Source organism: Periophthalmus magnuspinnatus, chromosome 14, assembly GCF_009829125.3.
Source record: "Periophthalmus magnuspinnatus isolate fPerMag1 chromosome 14, fPerMag1.2.pri, whole genome shotgun sequence".
NCBI lineage: Eukaryota > Metazoa > Chordata > Actinopteri > Gobiiformes > Gobiidae > Periophthalmus > Periophthalmus magnuspinnatus.
In genome coordinates this window covers 20,007,914-20,026,800 of record NC_047139.1, presented here as the reverse complement: position 1 = coordinate 20,026,800, position 18,887 = coordinate 20,007,914, and the positions used below count along the sequence as shown (strand labels likewise).

Here is an 18,887-nt window from a genome sequence, read left to right as displayed (position 1 = left end):
ACGCACCAATCAGAGTGGATTGCGTGCGTAATATCTTCTCCTTTTGATGTCATTACGTAGCCTAAATCGCTGAATCCACCTGAACGCGCACAGCATTTGTATTGTGTTAATCATCACTGTGACCATAATGTCTGGCAGAGGGAAAACCGGAGGCAAAGCCCGCGCAAAGGCGAAGTCTCGTTCGTCCCGAGCTGGGCTACAGTTCCCCGTGGGCCGCGTGCACAGGCTGCTGCGCAAAGGCAACTACGCGGAGCGAGTGGGCGCCGGAGCTCCGGTCTACCTGGCGGCTGTACTCGAGTATCTGACCGCTGAGATCCTGGAGCTGGCGGGAAACGCGGCCAGAGACAACAAGAAGACCCGTATCATCCCCCGTCACCTGCAGCTGGCCGTGCGTAACGACGAGGAGCTCAACAAACTGCTCGGGGGTGTGACCATCGCGCAGGGAGGCGTACTGCCCAACATCCAGGCTGTGCTGCTGCCCAAGAAGACCGAGAAACCGGCCAAGAGCAAGTAATACAGTGATACAGGTGAAATATAGGACATATCTGCCCCTTCGTCAAACCCACTCTGTTTAATTCTTCACGGACAAAACGATTTTCAATTTGGAACATGAATAATCCCGTTTATTGGGACGGTTCGCAGGCAGCTCAGCCTCTCCTTCAGAAGATGGAGTCGGTCTCTACATAAGAAAAACGGTTCATTATGGATTCTGGACCAAAATGTGTTGATGGAGGGGGTTTGGGCGGTATTTGTTTCGAGTTGCTGCTAAATGTTGTTACTGTGATTTGTGTGATGTAGTTTGAATAAATTGTATGATGCTGGACAAGTAAACTGACGTGTTACGCATTTTTGGCTTTTCATCCGGGTGCTCAGCAAGAGGCACAAAGAGGGGGCAATAGAACACTAGAGTAGTGAGTCATATCAGATTCTTTTCTTTTTAGATGTGGATACAACATTTTCATTTGTTCATATGTAATAACCATAGATTTTGAATTACTATATGCACACTGTAAAATAATTGGTTCCGTTTGGCAATTATATTTATGAATAATCAATTAATACAGAAAGCAAAAAACATACCATCTTTTTTATTTAACATAATATACAACATATTTTAAACCAAAAATAAAAAGCTAAACAATAACACATGGTCCACAAAACCATGCCAGGGAGTTTAACATAAGTCAGGACTTGAAAAGCAGCATGGGATGAACAAGACATTTTCTTACTCAACATTTGAACTCAGAATGAACAAAGTGCTCCATTGTGTAAGTTTGTGGTTCAACAGTATATTTATCATGTGGGCATTTATAACTCTGACCTTATACGGACCGCATTTCTGTGTGAATGTTCATGCTTATTTTAGAACAGGACAAAGGGAGCAGAACAGAGCTCCTTAATCCACTTCCTCAATGGTTGGTCCAGCGTTGCCTCCGCCTGATGGAGCACCGCCAGCCCCTGGGAAGCCCCCTGGCATCCCACCTGGCATCCCGCCTGGCATCCCTCCCGCACTCTGGTAGAGCTGAGTGATGATCGGGTTACACACTTTCTCCAGCTCTTTCTGTTGATGCTCATACTCATCTTTTTCTGCAGTCTAGAATACATTAATGACACAGTTAATACTTGGAACTAACTTTAACAAATGTGTTGTATTGAAGTAGATCTAACCTGGTTCTTGTCCAGCCAGCTGATGACCTCATTGCACTTGTCCAGAATCTTCTGTTTGTCCTCGTCACTGATCTTGCCGGCCAGTTTCTCGTCCTCCACAGTGGATTTCATGTTGAAGGCGTATGACTCCAGTCCGTTCTTTGCAGACACCTTGTCGCGCTGTACGTCGTCTTCTGCCTTGTATTTCTCAGCCTCCTGAACCATGCGCTCAATGTCCTCTTTGCTCAGACGACCTGGTTTTAAAGACATTGAAGAGGTTAGATATTCTTTCTTTTAGTTTTAACTTTAACCTTGTTCAGACAGAAACTGACCTTTGTCGTTTGTGATGGTGATTTTATTCTCCTTTCCGGTGCTCTTGTCTGCCGCAGACACGTTCATGATGCCATTAGCGTCGATGTCAAAGGTCACCTCGATCTGAGGAACACCACGAGGAGCGGGCGGGATGCCCGTCAGCTCAAACTTGCCCAGCAAGTTGTTGTCCTTGGTCATGGCACGCTCACCTTCATAAACCTGTTGGAGAAGTACAGTTTTAGAGAAATCCACAATCACTTTTCTGTTCATAAGCATAGAGCTTTACGCTCAGACATCCAAGGAAGGGCTGCACCATCTTTGATCTTTCGACCTCTGGTGGAAACTACGAATGGCTGGAGTAAACGTCATCACAGCGAGAGCACACACTGAGCCGTGTGAGGAGCCCTACCTGGATGAGCACTCCGGGCTGGTTGTCAGAGTATGTGGTGAAGGTCTGGGTCTGCTTTGTGGGAATGGTGGTGTTACGCTTGATCAGAACGGTCATGACTCCTCCGGCGGTCTCAATGCCCAGAGACAGAGGGGTGACGTCCAGGAGCAGCAGGTCCTGCACGTTCTCAGACTTGTCCCCACAGAGGATGGCGGCCTGGACAGCTACAAACAAACACATTACACATTGGTACACTCCTGGTCACAGAATCTGTTCCCCTTTAACCTACCTGCTCCGTAGGCCACAGCTTCATCGGGGTTGATGCTCTTGTTGAGCTCCTTCCCGTTGAAGAAGTCCTGGAGCAGTTTCTGGATTTTGGGGATACGAGTGGAGCCCCCGACCAACACGATGTCGTGGATGGCAGCTTTGTCCATCTTGGCATCTCGGAGGGACTTCTCCACTGGATCCAACGTTCCCCTGAAAAGGTCAGCGTTGAGCTCCTCAAAGCGGGCCCTGGTGATGGAGGTGTAGAAGTCCACTCCTTCGTACAGGGAGTCGATCTCAATACTGGCCTGGGTGCTGGAAGACAGTGTGCGCTTCGCCCTCTCGCAGGCCGTACGCAGACGTCGCACTGCCCTCTTGTTGTCGCTGATGTCCTTCTTGTACTTGCGCTTGAACTCTGCGATGAAGTGGTTGACCATGCGGTTGTCGAAGTCTTCCCCTCCGAGGTGAGTGTCACCAGCTGTGGATTTGACCTCAAAGATGCCGTCTTCAATGGTCAAGATGGACACATCGAAAGTGCCGCCGCCAAGGTCAAAGATCAGCACGTTCCTCTCAGCACCCACCTAATGCACATTTATAATTAGCATTTCAAAATACACTACACAAAACTGCATTATATTTGTACAAAAATGTACCTTCTTGTCCAGACCATAGGCGATAGCTGCAGCAGTGGGCTCATTAATGATACGAAGGACATTAACGCCAGAGATGGTGCCAGCATCCTTTGTAGCCTGGCGCTGGGAGTCGTTGAAGTAGGCAGGTACAGTGATTACAGCATTTGACACAGACTAAAAAGTGAAAAAAAAAATGCTGTTAGCCATTCATCCAATAGAAAAATTAGTCTATTTAGACAGGCTACTTACTTTTCCGAGATAAGCTTCAGCAATCTCCTTCATCTTTGTCAGAACCATAGATGAGATCTCCTCTGGGTAGAAGGTTTTTGTTTCTCCTTTGTACTCCACCTGCATTTTAGGACGTCCACTGTCACTGATGATCGTAAAAGGCCAGTGCTTCATATCAGACTGAACAACTGGGTCTTCAAAACGTCGACCGATCAAACGCTTTGCATCTGGGAGTGGTAAATAGTAGTGTGCATTAGTAATAGAGCTGTGTCACATTAATAGTAATATATTGCGATATACATGGGAATGATATGAACTGTAGCTGCTTCCTTCTTAGTTAAAGTGGGGATAGACTGACATTATGGCTAATTTCTATTCATTAAGTATAAAACAACTTCAACACTAATTATGGAGGTCCTGCAGAGACTTAAAAGGCCCCGTATTACGCAATTTTCTAATCTATGTTATGTCGCTTCATCATCACAAATATACCTGGAGTTGTGTTTTGTTTCATTCGCACATGTTTAACACACAAACCCTGCATATTTAGGCCGAGTTCTTCTCTCAAATTTAAACACACTGTTCCACCTTGTGATGTCATGTGGTAATACACAAAGTGCTCCACTGTGATTTTAAACTCCATACACCTTCACTAGAATCATTTAGATAATTTCAACCCTGGAATTCCCAAGCTCTAAGAATTAAGAGGCAGCTGTTAACTTCAAAACTTACTCTTCATGACATCACAAGGTGGAACAGGGCATTTTGAGCTTAACAGACGTACACAGACTAATAAAGGGTTACGCAAACTTGTGTGAATGAAACAAAACACAACTACAGGTATGTTTATGATGAGGTAACAGCATTAAAACATGTCTTAGAGCTCACAAGAGTCAAGAGTTTAGCTTAATATAAGACCTATAAAACTAATGATAAGAACATGAAAGGAGGGGAAACAGAACTTATAGACCAAAACACGAGTATAAATATTATCGAAACCAACTTTAAGCAGACTTAGGTAAACTCACAATTTAAAATCACGTAAATAATAAACTAGAATATTCTCAGTACCACAAAAACATGTATGTATAATTTATGTTGACTATCAGATGATCCAGTTGTAATCCTTACCGAAGACTGTGTTTGTGGGGTTCATGGCAACCTGATTCTTGGCTGCGTCTCCGATCAGCCTCTCTGTGTCTGTGAAGGCCACATAGCTGGGTGTGGTCCTGTTGCCCTGGTCGTTGGCGATGATCTCCACTTTGCCATGCTGGAAGACCCCCACACAGGAGTAGGTGGTCCCCAGATCAATGCCGACTGCGGCTCCCTTAGACATCGTTTATTATCTGAATCGGAAAAGGAACATACAGAAGTCATGTGTGTGCCATGTTTGTTGATGTCACTCTTCACCCCTTTTCTGACATGAAAACTCTTTATGATGCTATATTCTTCAAATCAAAATAACAGCCATACACAAGCTCTCTATGCTATATAACATTAGTGCACATTCTTTACTAAATACCAATACTAAAATGAAAACAAAAGAACCCCCTGTACCAACTTATACAAGCATGCCTCTGCAGTAAAGATCCTTCTTCATAAACAGTTTGCAAAATCCAGCCTACTAAATTATGCTAATCAAGTGCAAATACCCGGATTACTACTCTGCAAACCCTAATCCACTTGAGAAATATCTTTGTATGTTATGGTTCAATCCTCATAGCAAAGCTAGCTTCTAGAAACTTCTGTCAGAGCTGCTGCATGATAACAAGGCTGCACGAGGAGAGGACAAAACCGTTATTTTCTTTAACTGTAGCCCAAATCCCTATATGCTAACAATATTAACGAGGATTAATATCATTCCTACCTGGAAAACGTTGCTTGTCCCGGTATCACAAGCCAACACGTCGCTCTTAAATCTGAGAATAATATGACGATGCAGAATGAAGTGGAGGATTATTTTGTAAGAGGCGTGCGTAATGCCAGCGTCAGCGTCAGCCAATCAGCGCTCAGAGCGGGCCGGCCTCGCGCTTCTAGTACATTCTGGATCACGCGTGCGCACTGTGATTGGCTGAGAGCGCTGCGGTCTTCCTGAGTGCAGCTGATGTCAGGGGTACTTGGAGGTTCTAGGGCTTTCCATCAGCTGCAGGAGTCATGTACAACTGCTTTCTGGAATAGTAATAATAGTAATGTTGGTGCTGTTACGTGTCTGTTCAAAGAAAGGTTCTATATTACGCGAAATCGACTCCTGACTTGACTTGACTTGTGAGGTTTTAGCCATGTTGGAATGTTGTTCACTCTTCATAAACATACCTGGAGTTGTGATTTGTTTCTTCATCACATGTTTGAGTCATCTTTTGTTGTCTGTCTACATCTCCAAAACTCAAAAAGCTCTGTTCTACCTTGTAATGTCATGCAGTGGTAGTTTTCAACTCAACAGCTACCTTTTATGTTTAGTTCAGAAGGGTTTAGCAATTCCAGGGCTGAAATCATCAAACGATTGTAGTGAAGTTGTATGGAGTGACATTACAAAGTGGAACGGAGTGGAGTGCTTCTGAGAGATGAACTAAATATAACTAAAATATAACTAAATATGCATGATGTGTGTTAATCATATGTGAATAAAACAAAACACAACTCCTGGAATGTTTGTAATGAGGAAACAACATTAAAACATAGATCAGGAAATAGCATAATATGGCCCTTTAAGGATCAGCTATAGTGTGCAGGTGCTGAGGTTTAGGTAGTGAGGATTAAGATCAGCAAGAGATTGTTTTTAACCGTCTGGATTTCAACATTGAAACTGACAACCCATTTGAGAGCCTCATTGTACTTTCTGATTAGATAATCGTCAGGAGAACCAAAACACAAAATAATAAATTAGCAGTGATATGACCCCTTTAATATTACCCAAATTGTATTAATGTTTCTTTGCTTCTATTTATATATTGTTGTTATTCTTATTTATGTAATGCATATTTTGACTTTTTATTGTGTTCTAAATGAGCATGGGAGCCGTAGGGACGTGGCTCTCTCCTCTATCACTCTGAGGCAGACCAGAGATCTCTTTGTTCTCTATGTTCCACACCCAGTGCAGAGTCACTGTTTATAATAACTGTAAATGAGGAGCTGTTTTCTCAAGGTGTGGATTAGTATTGACAAAGTATTTGTACTTTGGCATGTAGTCAAGAGGTCGTGCTACTGCAGGCCCTGCTGGCTGGGTATTCTGACTTTCATTTCACATTAGGCTAAACTCTAGCAACAGTTTAAGTGATCTGTGTTTATGCAACAGTCTGCTTGATAAACAACAGTGGTACAGTGACTTTGCCTCACAGTCAGAAGGTTCCTGGTATGACTCTCGGTCACCCAGGACTTTCACTGTGGAGTTTTTTTGTTCCTGCATCTAGACGGGTTTCCTCTGGGCCCCTGGGCACTCCAGTTTCCACCAATCAAAAACTTGTACCACAAAATCGTCCAGCTGAGGTGCTAATGTTGTACTGACCAAGACTGGCTTAGGAACTAGAGATAGGTCCCACTGCTCCTAACAGTTTGTCTTGGCTGGGTGAAGGATGGGTCAAATGCAGGTTTAAAACAGAGACACTGAAGAATGGGTGAAATGTAGGTTTAAAACAGAGACACTGAAAGATGGGTGAAATGCAGGTTTAACCCAGAGGCACTGAAGGATGGGTCAAATGCAGGTTTAAAACAGAGACACTGAAGAATGGGTGAAATGCAGGTTTAAAACAGAGACACTGAAAGATGGGTGAAATGCAGGTTTAACCCAGAGGCACTGAAGGATGGGTCAAATGCAGGTTTAAAACAGAGACACTGAAGAATGGGTGAAATGCAGGTTTAAAACAGAGACACCGAAAGATGGGTCAAATGCAGGTTTAACCCAGAGGCACTAAAGGATGGGTCCAAAGACATTGAAGAATGGGTCAAATGCAGGTTTAACCCAAAGACACTGATGGATGGGCCAAATGCAATTTTAACGCAAAGACACTGCAGAGATGCAGAGAACAAATTTCCTTACTGGGACAAGAAAGCATAAAGCATAACTGGATTTGAACCCCAACAACTGATGTGTTACCGTGATGATAAACAACTAAAATATATCAATCAATCAATTTTATTTGTAGAGCACCTTTCATGTACACAGACGACTCAAAGTGCTTTAGACAGAATTCAAATCACAACAATTTGTGAAATATAAAATTTACATAGTTAGAAAATATACATTTACATAATTTAAACATAACTAAATAACACAAGATCGGTTAAACCCTTTCCTACCATAGATAAAACAAAACAAACAAACAACCAAACTATTCAGCTGTTATACAAACTTTTCTTGAGGAACAAATCAGTTCTTATAAAAAGCCAAACTAATCCAATAACATCACAATGAAACATTTGAATATTGATTATTTGTCTGATTTGTGTAACTTCAACCTTCTGACCCTTTGTTGTTTATTGAGAGTCAGATGAGAGAGAAACTTGGTGGAAACCACAGAGCCGTGATGTCATGGAAGCGTCCCTCCACCACGAGGTGCCGCAATGTTTAAAAGTTAAGAGAAGAGGAAATACAGACTCACATGAGTCTATGCAGCAGCGAGATGGAGAAGAAACTACAGCTGTGTGTCCTCATGCTTCAGCTGCAGGGTGAGTGCTCCTCAACACACTGAATCAATGGGCTTTAGGTGACATCTAAAGTGAATATTCTTAAAATCCTGTTTTTGTTATAATACAGTGAGCTCTTGGGTCTAAATGATAATAGAAATGATCAGGTTCAAAATTTGTGACTTTAACTTTTGGATCTTTCATGGCAAATTACAATGTAGTGTCTTACCTCCTCTCTGGGAGAATGACATCATCACATCCTCACAATCTGAAAAACATCAAAACTGAATAATTACAAGTGAGTGATTTACAATAGTTTAAGTAATAATAGCTGAATTTCCTTACATATTGTGCTTTACATAACAAACCATTTGAAAGTCCCGCACTGTAGGCATTACTCACTCACTCTAGCCACAGACTGAAGCGCGGCTGCCAGTGTTCACCTAATCACTCACACATCACAGTCATACTAGGCAAAGTGTGTGAAGTGTCTTACAAAGGTACACAACAACAGTATATACACTAGATGATACAAGGATTCGGACCTCTGAACTTTTGGTTGGTGGATGAGTGCTTTAACCACTGAGCCACTGTCTGAATTCAGAATAAACTAACATCATAATTAATATTGCTGTTTACAACTAGGTCACATCTCACTGATTACACCTTTGTACTTGTTTTTTAGGTCTCCATATGTTTCTACTATATTTATAACAGTACATGTGATATTATGTTAATAAGATAAAAGTAAAAAGCACTTTTCATATGATTTGAGGGGTTATTGTTACCATATTCGTGGTAACATCTCGACTAATGTTTTCGAGCTCAAGCTTTAGCTTTGAGCAAACCAAAATTATTGATTTGTTTTGTTACTGTTGAACAAAATATGTATAATTTTTTATCAATGTCACTACATTTACACTTTATGAAATTAACAACACTTGTGTGAAATACATTTATTTTTTACTCTTGAAGTACATTTAAAACGGGTACTTAAATACTTTTACTTCAGTTAATTTTTCATGTGATACGTACACTTTTCTTCAGTAACTTTTTACCTCTGTATCTGTACTTTTACTTAAGTAACAAAACTCAGTACTTCACCCACCACTGGTTATTAGTATATTTCAGTGAGTACAGAGCCCATGTTTGTTGTTTGCATAGTCTATAGTTGTATATTATGGTTAAATTCATTATAAAAGTTACTTTTACACTATACAAAGCTGTTTATTTTGGTTTTTGATAAACTTACCAGCAGGTTCTTATTACATCTATGAATCAGCGATATCTTTACTCAAAATGCATTTGAGTTTCATATAGAGTGACCAAACGTCCCCATTGGCCCGGGACAGTCCCAGTTTTGAGCCCTGTGTCCCCCGACCCAGCACATTTATTTACACAGTTTTATAAAAGAAATGACTCAGGTGTTGGTATTTTTTAACCAGTTTGACCTCTGCCAACAGTAATGAGGGGAATATTGTTGTTTATAATGAGTCATCGACGTTACTAACTCAACCTTGTACAGCTTAATTCTTATCATATCGCCAAAAAATAACCAAAATTCCCCAGTAGTCCAAAGTGAAAGTACACATAATAAATACTGGTAAAGGGAAGTGGTGGAAGAGGTGCTCAATTTTGCTACTTACGTAAAAGTACAGATAGCGGAGTAAAAAGTACTCAAGTAAAAGTACAAGTATCACAAGAAAAAATTGACTTAAGTAAAAGTACTAAAGTACCTGTTTAAAAATGTACTTTAAGAGTCAAAAGTAGAAGTATTTTGTGCAAATTTTGAGATCTAATGAAGTTTCAAATGTAGTGATTTTGATAAAGATTTGTGTTGAATTTTGTTAAACAGAAACAATTGCATCAGTGTTGTGTTTTTAGTTTTTTGTAGCTAGTTTTATTTGTATATTTTAGTTTGCGCAAATTGTGAAGTTGATAAAAATAAACCCCCAGCCCTTTCAGCAGGTCTCAAACAATTATGAAAAATACTTTTACTTTTCAGTCCATTTAAAAAATGTGGTGGAGTAGAAAGTACAGACACCTGCTCTCAAATATAATGAAGTAAAAGTAAAATATGTCCATTTTAGTAAACTGCACTACATTTGAGAGCAGGTATCTGTACTTTCTACTCCATTACATTTTTAAACAGTATTGAAAGTAAAACATACTTTTCATATGATTTACATCCTGACTGAAGTTTTCAAGTTAAAGCTTTGGCTTTGAGCAAAAAAAACAACAAAACAAAAAAATACACAAAATTCATGAGAAAAAATAAGAAATTGATTCTTATTGTTACTGTGACCAAAATATGTATCATTTTGAATTAATATCACTACATTTAACAACACTTAAAATACGTTTACTTTTTACTCTTAAAGCACATTTTTAAACAGGTACTTAAATACTTTTACCTAAGTAGATTTTTGACTTTTTAAAAAACTTACTTGAGCTACCTTTTACCTCTGTATCTGTTCTTTTACTTTTACTTATGTAACAACTTTGAGTACTGCATCTTCTACTGAGTACAGTACAGTACAGTACTTTACTACTTAGTTTCTTTCCACCTTTGGTTAAGGTGCATGTTTAATAAGTCTCAGCTTGCACCCTGCTCCTATTCGGACATGTTTTCACACATTGCAAAGTTCCTGTACTGCAGTACCTGTGTGAAAACCCAATTTACCCGCAACAATCCCACACGTTATCTCCTCAAGTAAAAGGCCAAACGAGGGCAGCTTCTTCTGTCAGACTGAAGCTGACCACATAGCTTCCTGTCACACACTTGGTAGAGGGGGGCCTTGATTTTCCTTTCACTCGTTTTACCTTTTATAGTGGTAGGAATTAATGAGTCATAGTGTAACGTCGCCCCCCTAACATAAAAACAGTCCGAGAAGGAAAATAGTAAAAGTAATGAATAATTTAAATGGTATACAGTATAATGTGAGTTTATGTCATCACCTCGCCCATAGTGTCTGTGTACACTGGTGTATGAACGTGTGTGTAAATGGGTGGGTGGTTCCTTGATGTAAAGTGCTTTGAGTGACTTGAATCTGGAAAAGTACTATATAAAAATTCAGTGTTCTAGTCATAGAATAAGAATAGCCCTGCTTTTGAGGTATATCTGAGTATTTTAATATCTGTAACTGAGTGTTTTAAACCTTTTCCATCTGTGTTTTCCTCAGTGTCACTTGCAGTTTGGCAGCACATATCAGTGATGAAAGGTCACACACTAAACCTAAACTGCCCCCTCAAAAGCCAGTTCCCCGATCACGCAGTGGAGTGGAGGAACACAGATGGTAATATTATGTTCTTCAACATGATTCAAGGTGAAAAGGATGCAGTCTGTTTTGTGTTCAACCGAGTCCGAATGACCCGTCTTAACGTTGTTGTTTTTGTTTCTTACGACAGGTGTGAAAGACAAACGCTACAGACTTCATAAGTTGTCTGAGTCCGAATTCCGCATCAGTATTTCCAAAGTTACGTTCAGTGATGGAGGGATCTACACCTGCTCCCATTACCTCCCCCAAGCTGAGAGCAAGAGAGTGAATGTTACAGTGATAGGTCAGTGATTTTCTGTCAGATATTTTTGGATGGAGGTTGAAAATCTCTGTGTATCAGGGGCGATGTCAGATATTTTTGGTGGGAGGAGCTAAGGGGGTGCTAAGGTCAATGTGCGGGCTCACTTGATTGGTTGTGCTATGAAAGTGAGGCAAAAATCTTTGGGGGGGGCTATGTGGATGTATTGACCATTCTAGGACAGACTAGTGCCCCCCTCCCTGACACCGCCCCTGCTCCTTCTATTTATACAGAGAGATATCAGTCTGGGCCCCGTGCCTTCCATCACATCGCCAAACATGATCGTCCAATCAGATTTGTTTATTTCAGTGACACATGTGAAATTAAAGAGCTTGTTGGTCACCTATGATTTACAAATAAAATCATATTTATCTCACCTCAGATTAACAGAGTTTAGTGCGTCACTCAGTTAGTCTACAGAAATCTGCCATGTTTTTCAGTCTCTTGTGATATTTTTTCCTTTCTTTATCATATTTAATAAAATAGAAAACGAAATATATGCTTACATTAATTACACTGGCTAGAATAGATATTATTTTCATAAACAAAAATGGACAAAAAATGTTTCTAAGATTGAATACATTCCCTTTGAAATTAAACTTTACCTTTATGCATTATTAGGTAGTACAGACCAAAATAAAAGCCATCATCCCCCGTTTATTTCTATTGACCTATTTAATATTTGTGTATTTACTTTTCATTTTGTAATATCTGAAAAATACCAAGGCAGTGAGGCAGAGGTCAAATGGTCACATACACGGTCATCATTTCTCATGTTGTTTCTTATTATAGGCAAGCCTCGGATTGAACGTACAACCCACGAGGGGTGGACTGTCATCAGGTGTACAGCTGAGGCCAATTATTCTCCTCCAAATCTCTCCTGGAAGTTCAAGAATGGACTGGAGTTTCTCCATGGTGAGTTTTCAAATGGCCATGGTTTAAAGTGAAATAGAAGCATAAAATAATAACATTGGTCTTGATCATAAACTGTAGATATAAATGGATGTAGCTAATCTGGGTATACCTCCAGAACTGTTGCCTCTCTCTCTGTATTTGCTGCTGTCAGACCAGTCATTTTGGTCTTAAAATGTTCATATTGTTCATATTGTATTTTTATTTCGCTATTGTGTCCGTAAATGAAGATATGAACTTCACTTCTTTATACTGTCCATACATCTGTTTTATGTATTGCTTTTTATTCGGTATTTCCAAATCAGTCAAGAATGTATTAGATTAGATAAGAAAATATTTATTTGCTAAATTCTAGTGTTGCAAGGCATAGTTCAAGATTAGCACGAGATGACAAATATACAAGCAGAAATAAACAGAAATAACATAGAAACAGACTTAAATCTAACACAAGAGTAAGAATACAATACAACAACACTATTATGGGTAGTAAGTGGCCATGTGTAAAATGGTAACTATAGATATGATATAAAAATAATCTCCTGTAATAATTATTCATGAGTAGTGTTGTCATGATACTAAGATTTCAAACTCTATTTTAATACTAAGGAATAGACTCAATACCAACACTGACACCAATACCATGAAAAACACACTTTCTTTAGACAATAGAATGTGATTTTCAACATTAAATAGTAGTACTTTCTTTTCTATTCCCCTGTGTCCTTATATCTGTGTAATCCTTCAGTCGTCCAGGTAGGTTCCATAATGATCCATGGACGTATACTAGTTCATTTGGTCTTCGGATGGTCTTCTTGGTCCTGACTTTGCTCAAAATCATACTAAAGCTGTTCAGGAAAAGTTAATTTCTGTCCTGTGAATGTGGCTTTTTTAGGTGCAATACCTGCTCAAATGAGTAGTTTCGATACTAGCCCTAATATTGATTCATATCTGATTTTCGGTACTTTTGACCGCCATATTCTTGATATCAAAATCACACGACTAATCGAATGTTTTCTCCACAGATGAAACACAAATCCATATGGTCCCTTTGGAAAAAAAATATGTTTCTATTCAGACCATTTATGTTAAACCAGCTGAAAAGACCTTCGCTGTAAAATGCATAATGCGACACCCGGCTTGGCACTCATGGATTCCCCTCATGGACTTCGTCAACATCAGACCAAACAGTAAGTACTAGCTATTACTAATTCGCATTTCCTATTTTAATTAAGAATTGAACAACAAACCTCTATCTGTTATGTTGACGTTTTATCCTCATGACGTGTAGGTGGATTAAGAAACTAAGCTAAAAACCCCTTATGCTACTTCCTTTTTTTGCAAATATGACGGGTTCCTAAAAGCAGACGTGTGATTCGGGTGACCTTTTACTTTGATTTTCTGTATCAAAGCGTGATTTATGTGAAATTTCATGTGTTTTGAACAGAACGAAAAGGACATCCGAAAACTACAACCTTTCCAGAGAGAACGCCAGCACCAGTAACTGCAAGAGAACCAACTAGTGACCACTTCCCCACAACAACACAAAATGAGATTCTTACAACAGTGTTTTCAACCATTCCTCCACAGTTTAGTACAGGTACATTGGGCAAAAAATGTCTTATTTTTATATAGTGAAAAAAACAATATAACACCAAGATATCCTGTGTAGCTAGTATTAAATGCCAGGGAGAAGAGGTGGGTTTCCAGTTCAGGCTTAAACTGTGAGACTGAGTGGCTCTGACAGGCAAAAGGCGCTGTTCCATAGTCTGGGCTCTGTCATTTTTGCAGCATATTTTATTATAAACAATACACCCGAAATTGAAAACATTTAAAAAATTGTTGCGTCCAAATTGGCATCAAGTATCAAGCCTTAGTATCAAAATCCAAATTGAAACGTGTGTGTATTTTGTATGTGTGGATAAGTGTTTCCAATAATTCTGCCATCTCCTCAAGTAACTGTGCTCAGGGAAACTAGTTACAATTTTAGTTTTCCTAAGAATATACTTCATGTGCTTTCTTGACGGAAGTGGAATTTTGTGTGTTTTCCAGGAAACTCTTTACCCACAACAGAAGAGAAAGCTGCTGAAGCCTCCACAGCAGAAAAACAGGATCTGACTTCAGAGATTTCTAGAAACACTCCACAGTCCAGTACAGGTGAGAACACATAGTGTAGATGGACTTTTTACATTGCACATGCTCAAATCATGTGTTTACTGAGGAATGACATGGGTAATGTTCAAAGTTGTTCAAAAAATAAAAAAAACAAACAAAAAAAAACAAAACCTCAGGATTTTTTCCTCACAATCATCCATCTTTACTTACGGGGTTTTAATTATTACAGTTTAACATAAAAACAGCACATTTTGTTCCTCTGAAATCTGAACTCTGCTCCAAACCCAGTGGTGGAATGTAACAAATGTGGAATGCAACAAAGTACAAGTAGTAAAGTACTGCACTTTACTTAAGTATATTTTACTGTGGATACTTTTACTTTTACTTCACTACATTTGAGAGCAGTGTCTGTACTTTCTACTCCACTACATTTTTGAACTGGACTGAAAAGTTAAGGTGCTTTTTATAACTGTTTGAGACCTGCTGAAAAGGCTGAGGGTTTATTTTTAACATGTTCAATTTGAGCAAACAAAAATATACAAAGAAAAGATGCTACAAATGGAACAAAATTCAACACAAATATCATCAAAATCACTACATTAGAAGCTTCATTAGATCTCCAAACCTCAAGTCGATTTTTTTCATGTGCTACTATTTCTTTTACTTAAGTATTGTTTTGCTGCGGGATCTGTACTTTTACTTAAGCAACAAACTGGAGTACTTCTTCCACCACTAACCAAACCACATGCTTTTACAGATAGAGAAGTAACTGTAGACTTCTCCATTAAAAGACCCAAGCTTATCACTGACGATTGGAAACTACTACTACTACTACTCCTACTAAACTACTAACAGTGAATGTATGAGTCAGTTTAAAATGGTGGTTTGCTTGTTCTTGTAGATGCTGTGGAAACTACAGAGCTCCCTATGAACACCTCACAAATCAACAGCACTGGTAAATATACTTTATACTTTTGAAAGTACATAAACATGCCCTAATTCTCCATATATGGACATGAATAAACAATGCCAGGCTCCCAGCATGCATCATTTTACATAGCACCACATAAAGGTCTTCCTGTGTTAAGCTGCAGTTTCACCTCATAATAGTTTCACAGTAGTAGGTAAGGGTGATACGGAGTGAATTTACTAGCCTATAAGAGACAAAATCCTACTAAAACTACTCAATTTTGTTGCTTAAGTACAAGTACAGATACAGAGGTAATAATTTACTAGCCTATAAGAGACAAAATCCTACTAAAACTACTCAATTTTGTTGCTTAAGTACAAGTACAGATACAGAGGTAATAAGTTACTCAAATAAAGTAAAAGTATCACATGAAAAAATCTACTTAAGTAAAAGCATTTAAGTACCCAATTAAAAATGCTTTACTTTAAGAGTGAAAAGTAAAAGGATTTCCCGCAAATGTTGTTAATTTCTGGTCACAGTAACAATATGAATCAATTTCTTAATTTTTCTCATGAATTTTGTGTATTTATTTCGTTTGCTCAAAGCCGAAGCTTCAACTAAAAATCTTTAGTCAGTATGTTATTACGAACATGGTAAAAATAACCCCTCAAATCATATGAAAAGTAGTTTTTACTTTCAGTCCTGTTAAAAAATGTAGTGGAGTAGAAAATACAGATACCTGCTCTCAAATGTAGTGAAGTAAAAGTAAAAAGTATCCACTGTAAAATGTACTTATGTAAAGCACAGACACATAAAAATTCTACTTACATACAGTATTTTAAAACTTGTACTTCGTTACCTTTCACCACTGTTAAGACTAGTATAGAAACTAGATACACATTGTTAAAAAACAGTACTATAGAACCACGTAATATTAAAGAAACTATGATTATTCTGCATTAAAAGTGTTGAGCCTTTTCCTTAGTGCCATCACGACACTATTACCTCACTAACACGTTTCTTCAATTTACAAATAAATACAACTGAATAAAATATTTTGTCTTTGTCAGAAGAGGCCTCTACAGTGAACTCAACCACAGAAAGAAGCGGAACATTAAACACTTCAGGCAATTGTAAGTTCTTTGTTCACATCTAGTGGTATAAATTGGAACTGCATGTAGTCACATATTTACAGAAAAAGCTCAGACTAGTTTTTCATCATGTTAATTCTGTCTCTTTTTTGAAGGGCTAACAGTGAACATTTCCTCTACTGAAACCACAAGGAACAGTACAGGTATTAAAATGTTTTTCTTTTAAAAAAAAATAAAATAAAATTATAAAACTGAGTATTGATGGGTGTAAAATAATATTTAAAATGTGTTTAAGCAGGAGTTGACTATGACGTGGAAAAGAGGGAAGGGAAAGACTCAAACACATCTCTTCTCGTCTTCCTGATCACGTGCCTTATGGTCGGACTTTTGGTGGTCGTTATATTTATAGGCATCAAACTGAGGAAAGCACACATCATTTGGAAACGAGGTATGAAAAAAAACTTCTCTTGATCTAGCATTAAATCTACACAACCGTATATGACATCAAGTGATATTAACTACAAAATGTTTCTTTACTTTCGCTTTAAACAGAAAATGAGGAGACGGTGTCATCTGAAGTCAGCAGTAAATCCAAATCAAGCCAAGAGGAGAAAAACACCAGAAGGAGAAGAGGTAACACATTAAGGAATAAACGTTATTTTACTCTTCAGGCCACACTGTCTAATTAATAAATAAATACTTAAGGAGGCCAGTACCTTTGTAAACAGCTTCAGCTCAGAGTCACATAACATTCACTGGAGTCCTCAGGCGCCACTGACAGCTGCTCCAGTTAATTATTGAGTGATATACAGTAGCTATAATAACCCAGTGCAATACCAGAAGTCAGGGGAGTCGTCCTGTCTCAATACATCCTATATCCATTGATTGTTCAGTATGTGAAAGATGGAACGATTATTTTTTGGGAGCAGTATTTACTGTGGGGACTTTTCCTTTGAACTAATGGGGAACTTTTTGGTATTTTTTTCTATCCTGCGATTAGATTTGATACACAAAGGAATAAAATGAATACATTACTTCTGTTACTCACTGTCAAAGCAAACTAACTACAAATTTATTGCAGGTCATGTTGTTTAGCAATGTTGGTCACTTAGTGTATTTTTTGGAGGGATAATTCTGTTTAAAGCTTTTTGTGTCAGTAGCATAATTAAATTTCAATATTATCATTTATCATCTATATTTACTTCAGCAATATATCATACTTCAAAATGTGTTATTGTGACAGTTCTAGTCTTAGGGGCCCAGAATTGGACCCTCTTTCTATTTATTTATATTAGAGGGGGGCCCATGTGAGGTTTCTTGCCCCAGGCTCCTAAATTTCTGTCGACGGGCCTGTCAGTATTAAAATATCTTGTGCTGTGTTTTAAGGTTAGGAAAAACAATTACATTTAGGCCTATGTAATGCCTATTCTGTAAAAGTAAAACAGCACTCTCAAATACCCTGTGAAGCTTTTTATGTGAGGAATAGCTTTGTATGTATGTAGGGGAGTCGATGAGGGCCCATGTGAGGTTTCTTGCCCCAGGAGAAAGGAGAGGCCGGCCTAAGGAGTAGCTTACTGAGATAGCACAGACCAGTTCACAAAGCTCAACAAGGGAATCTTTGTACTCTTATCTTCACTATATAAATGTGTAAACAAATTATATTTATGACGATGACATGGGCCAAATACACACCCAGTAACAGAGGTTTTAAGAAGTGAACATGTTCCAGATGAGTCAGTGGTTGAGCAATATCTTTGTTTGACAGGGCTCTTCAACACAGGACTCACACAGTACGTCATCCAGGAGCCAACAGTCATCACCTCAGTGACAAACCCAGCTGCCATGACACCTCCAGAGACTACGACCAGTGAACATAACTCTGCAGCCCCAGTACCTCCACCGGCTCCACCTCTGAAATCTCCTGTCAAGGAAACAGAGCTATAAACTACAAACATTGGTTCTTTGGTCATGTGTAGCTCTTCTTGTGTAAATTTCTTGTATAAAAAAGTATAAAAGTACTGTACTGTGCATTATGTAAATAGTAGGCTATGTTTCTATCTTTGTCTGATAAATTGTACAAGATGCATTAAATTGTATTTTCTTATATACAGTGTCAGAGTTTGTTTATGAGCCTATCTACCTAATTTCACTGCCAATTCAATAATAAGGAAACATGTGAGATAAACTAAAAACGT

At 38.7% G+C, this 18,887-nt stretch overlaps 3 protein-coding genes across 4 annotated transcripts; 2 read left to right on the top strand and 1 right to left on the bottom strand.

Annotated features, from left to right (window-relative positions):
* The first annotated feature begins 2 nt into the window (after positions 1–2).
* Positions 3–840, top strand: LOC117381339 (histone H2A). Its single transcript, XM_033978291.2, has one exon. The coding sequence runs from the start codon at positions 128–130 to the stop codon at positions 512–514; it is 387 nt and encodes a 128-aa protein (XP_033834182.1). The 5' UTR covers positions 3–127; the 3' UTR covers positions 515–840.
* Positions 841–1,068: 228 nt separating this feature from the next.
* LOC117381338 (heat shock cognate 71 kDa protein) lies at positions 1,069–5,475 on the bottom strand. Its single transcript, XM_033978290.2, has 9 exons — positions 5,339–5,475; positions 4,603–4,817; positions 3,493–3,698; positions 3,265–3,417; positions 2,637–3,192; positions 2,369–2,571; positions 1,980–2,178; positions 1,669–1,901; positions 1,069–1,594 (listed from the first exon to the last, which is right to left on the bottom strand). The coding sequence occupies exons 2-9, from the start codon at positions 4,805–4,807 to the stop codon at positions 1,397–1,399; spliced, it is 1,953 nt and encodes a 650-aa protein (XP_033834181.1). The 5' UTR covers positions 4,808–4,817; positions 5,339–5,475; the 3' UTR covers positions 1,069–1,396.
* Positions 5,476–7,982: 2,507 nt separating this feature from the next.
* LOC117380941 (cytotoxic and regulatory T-cell molecule) lies at positions 7,983–18,731 on the top strand. Of its 2 annotated transcripts, none has more exons than XM_055226826.1 (13): positions 7,983–8,133; positions 11,274–11,387; positions 11,500–11,652; positions 12,460–12,582; positions 13,602–13,766; positions 14,024–14,176; positions 14,629–14,733; positions 15,593–15,646; positions 16,672–16,734; positions 16,848–16,895; positions 16,991–17,140; positions 17,245–17,325; positions 18,458–18,731. In XM_055226826.1, exons 1-13 carry the CDS (start codon positions 8,067–8,069, stop codon positions 18,634–18,636), a joined length of 1,455 nt encoding a protein of 484 aa, XP_055082801.1. In that variant the 5' UTR covers positions 7,983–8,066; the 3' UTR covers positions 18,637–18,731. The 2 variants fall into 2 exon arrangements, with proteins under 2 accessions (XP_055082801.1, XP_033833664.1); XM_033977773.2 differs by having other exon boundaries at positions 11,274–11,417.
* The last annotated feature ends 156 nt before the right edge of the window (positions 18,732–18,887 follow it).

Excerpts from the sequence above, each read along its gene's own strand:
- LOC117381339 (XM_033978291.2), top strand. The coding sequence starts at position 128 with ATGTCTGGCAGAGGGAAAACCGGAGGCAAAGCCCGCGCAAAGGCGAAG.
- LOC117381338 (XM_033978290.2), bottom strand. The coding sequence starts at position 4,807 with ATGTCTAAGGGAGCCGCAGTCGGCATTGATCTGGGGACCACCTACTCC. Across the intron at positions 3,699-4,602 it reads CCCCACAAACACAGTCTTCG|ATGCAAAGCGTTTGATCGGT; the intron begins GTAAGGATTACA and ends TACCACTCCCAG. Across the intron at positions 3,418-3,492 it reads CTGAAGCTTATCTCGGAAAA|TCTGTGTCAAATGCTGTAAT; the intron begins GTAAGTAGCCTG and ends TTCACTTTTTAG.
- LOC117380941 (XM_033977773.2), top strand. The coding sequence starts at position 8,067 with ATGAGTCTATGCAGCAGCGAGATGGAGAAGAAACTACAGCTGTGTGTC. Across the intron at positions 8,134-11,273 it reads CCTCATGCTTCAGCTGCAGG|TGTCACTTGCAGTTTGGCAG; the intron begins GTGAGTGCTCCT and ends TGTTTTCCTCAG. Across the intron at positions 16,735-16,847 it reads ATTAAACACTTCAGGCAATT|GGCTAACAGTGAACATTTCC; the intron begins GTAAGTTCTTTG and ends TCTTTTTTGAAG.